The sequence below is a fragment of the Penaeus monodon genome, chromosome 31 (assembly GCF_015228065.2).
Source record: "Penaeus monodon isolate SGIC_2016 chromosome 31, NSTDA_Pmon_1, whole genome shotgun sequence".
NCBI lineage: Eukaryota > Metazoa > Arthropoda > Malacostraca > Decapoda > Penaeidae > Penaeus > Penaeus monodon.
In genome coordinates this window covers 2,379,778-2,380,963 of record NC_051416.1, presented here as the reverse complement: position 1 = coordinate 2,380,963, position 1,186 = coordinate 2,379,778, and the positions used below count along the sequence as shown (strand labels likewise).

The 1,186-nt window shown below is 36.7% G+C and overlaps 1 protein-coding gene across 1 annotated transcript in view; it reads right to left on the bottom strand.

Moving 5' to 3' along the window:
- The window catches only part of LOC119592824 (rootletin-like), a 148,678-nt gene that overhangs the window by 26,422 nt on the left and 121,070 nt on the right, over positions 1-1,186 (bottom strand). Inside the window, exons 16-18 of the mRNA XM_037941730.1 lie at positions 802-1,032; positions 421-615; positions 45-239 (exon numbers count right to left, since the gene is read on the bottom strand). Of these exons, the coding sequence (XP_037797658.1) occupies positions 45-239; positions 421-615; positions 802-1,032 (621 nt within the window). The remainder of the gene's footprint in view (positions 1-44; positions 240-420; positions 616-801; positions 1,033-1,186) is intronic.

Genomic DNA, 1,186 nt, shown 5'->3' with positions numbered 1-1,186 from the left:
TTTAGAAACAGAAGACTGATTTAACAACTCAACCATTTATTCACCTGAGTACTGAGACGCTCTTTGTCTGTTGTCAACTGCTGATTCTCCTTCTCTAGCTGTGTTCGCCGAGCCTCGTTGTTTGACCACTTCTTCTCTAAGGAAGTGGCAAAGCTCTCGAGACTCTGCTTTTCTGCCTTTAGAGTGGCTAAAGATTCACGCAAAGCTGCCAGCTCCTTCTCTGCTCCTGTAAGCTTTACCTAAAAAAAAAAAAGTTGATCTTCATATTTTTTTGTATTAATGTAAAGTCAAATATGAGTACTGCTTACAATATAACAAGCCTCAAGTACACAAACTCCAGTTGTAAAGAGTTTTTAAACTAACATCTAACAGACAAAAGACAACAACATATATCTATAATAAATTCTGCTGGATACTTGCCTCCATTTCTGCATTCTCCTTGGTTAATCCTTCCTTATCTGAATTGAGACGTTCAATAAGTTTCACTTTCTCCGCTAATGTATTTGTAACAGTGGTGAGTTCGCTCTCCAGATTCGTCTTAACTCTTTCCAAAGATGTCAGCTGTCCGTGTAGCTCATTTCGTTCAGATATGATGTCATTTAATTCTAATTCAATCTGTTATAAGAAGAAGAAAAAAGATGGGTGAGCTGTTCTCAATAACTTTTTTTTTTAATCAGTAAAAACTTTTCAGAATTGTACAAGTCTAAAAGGACCAAGAAAAAGAATTGCATTTAACAGTACATATAAATACAAAAAATGGTTTGAAAAATGCATATAAATCACAAGCGTTAACTGACTCACTTTCTCCTTGTCCACATTGAGAAGATTGATCTTTTCATTGAGAGTAGTTATAGTAGTTTCATGACTGGATCGTTCCTCCTCCAGTGCCTCCAGATCGTCTTTGAGTCGCTCCACTTCTGCCCGCAGTTCTGCTCGCTCTGTGCCTAATGCTGCTCGTTCAGTCTCCAAGGAAGTGATCTTAGATACCAGCTGGGACTTGTCTTGGCCTAAGTTGATATTGTAAGACTCAACCTTTCAAAAGAAAGGAAATAATTGTTATTTATCACACTGTTATCTATTACACACTTGTTATCCATCTTATAGCTTTTGTATGGAAGAGCAGTTATTTTTCATTAAGAAATGCCTTATTTTACTCAGGTGTGAAGATAGTCCTTAATAAGCACTT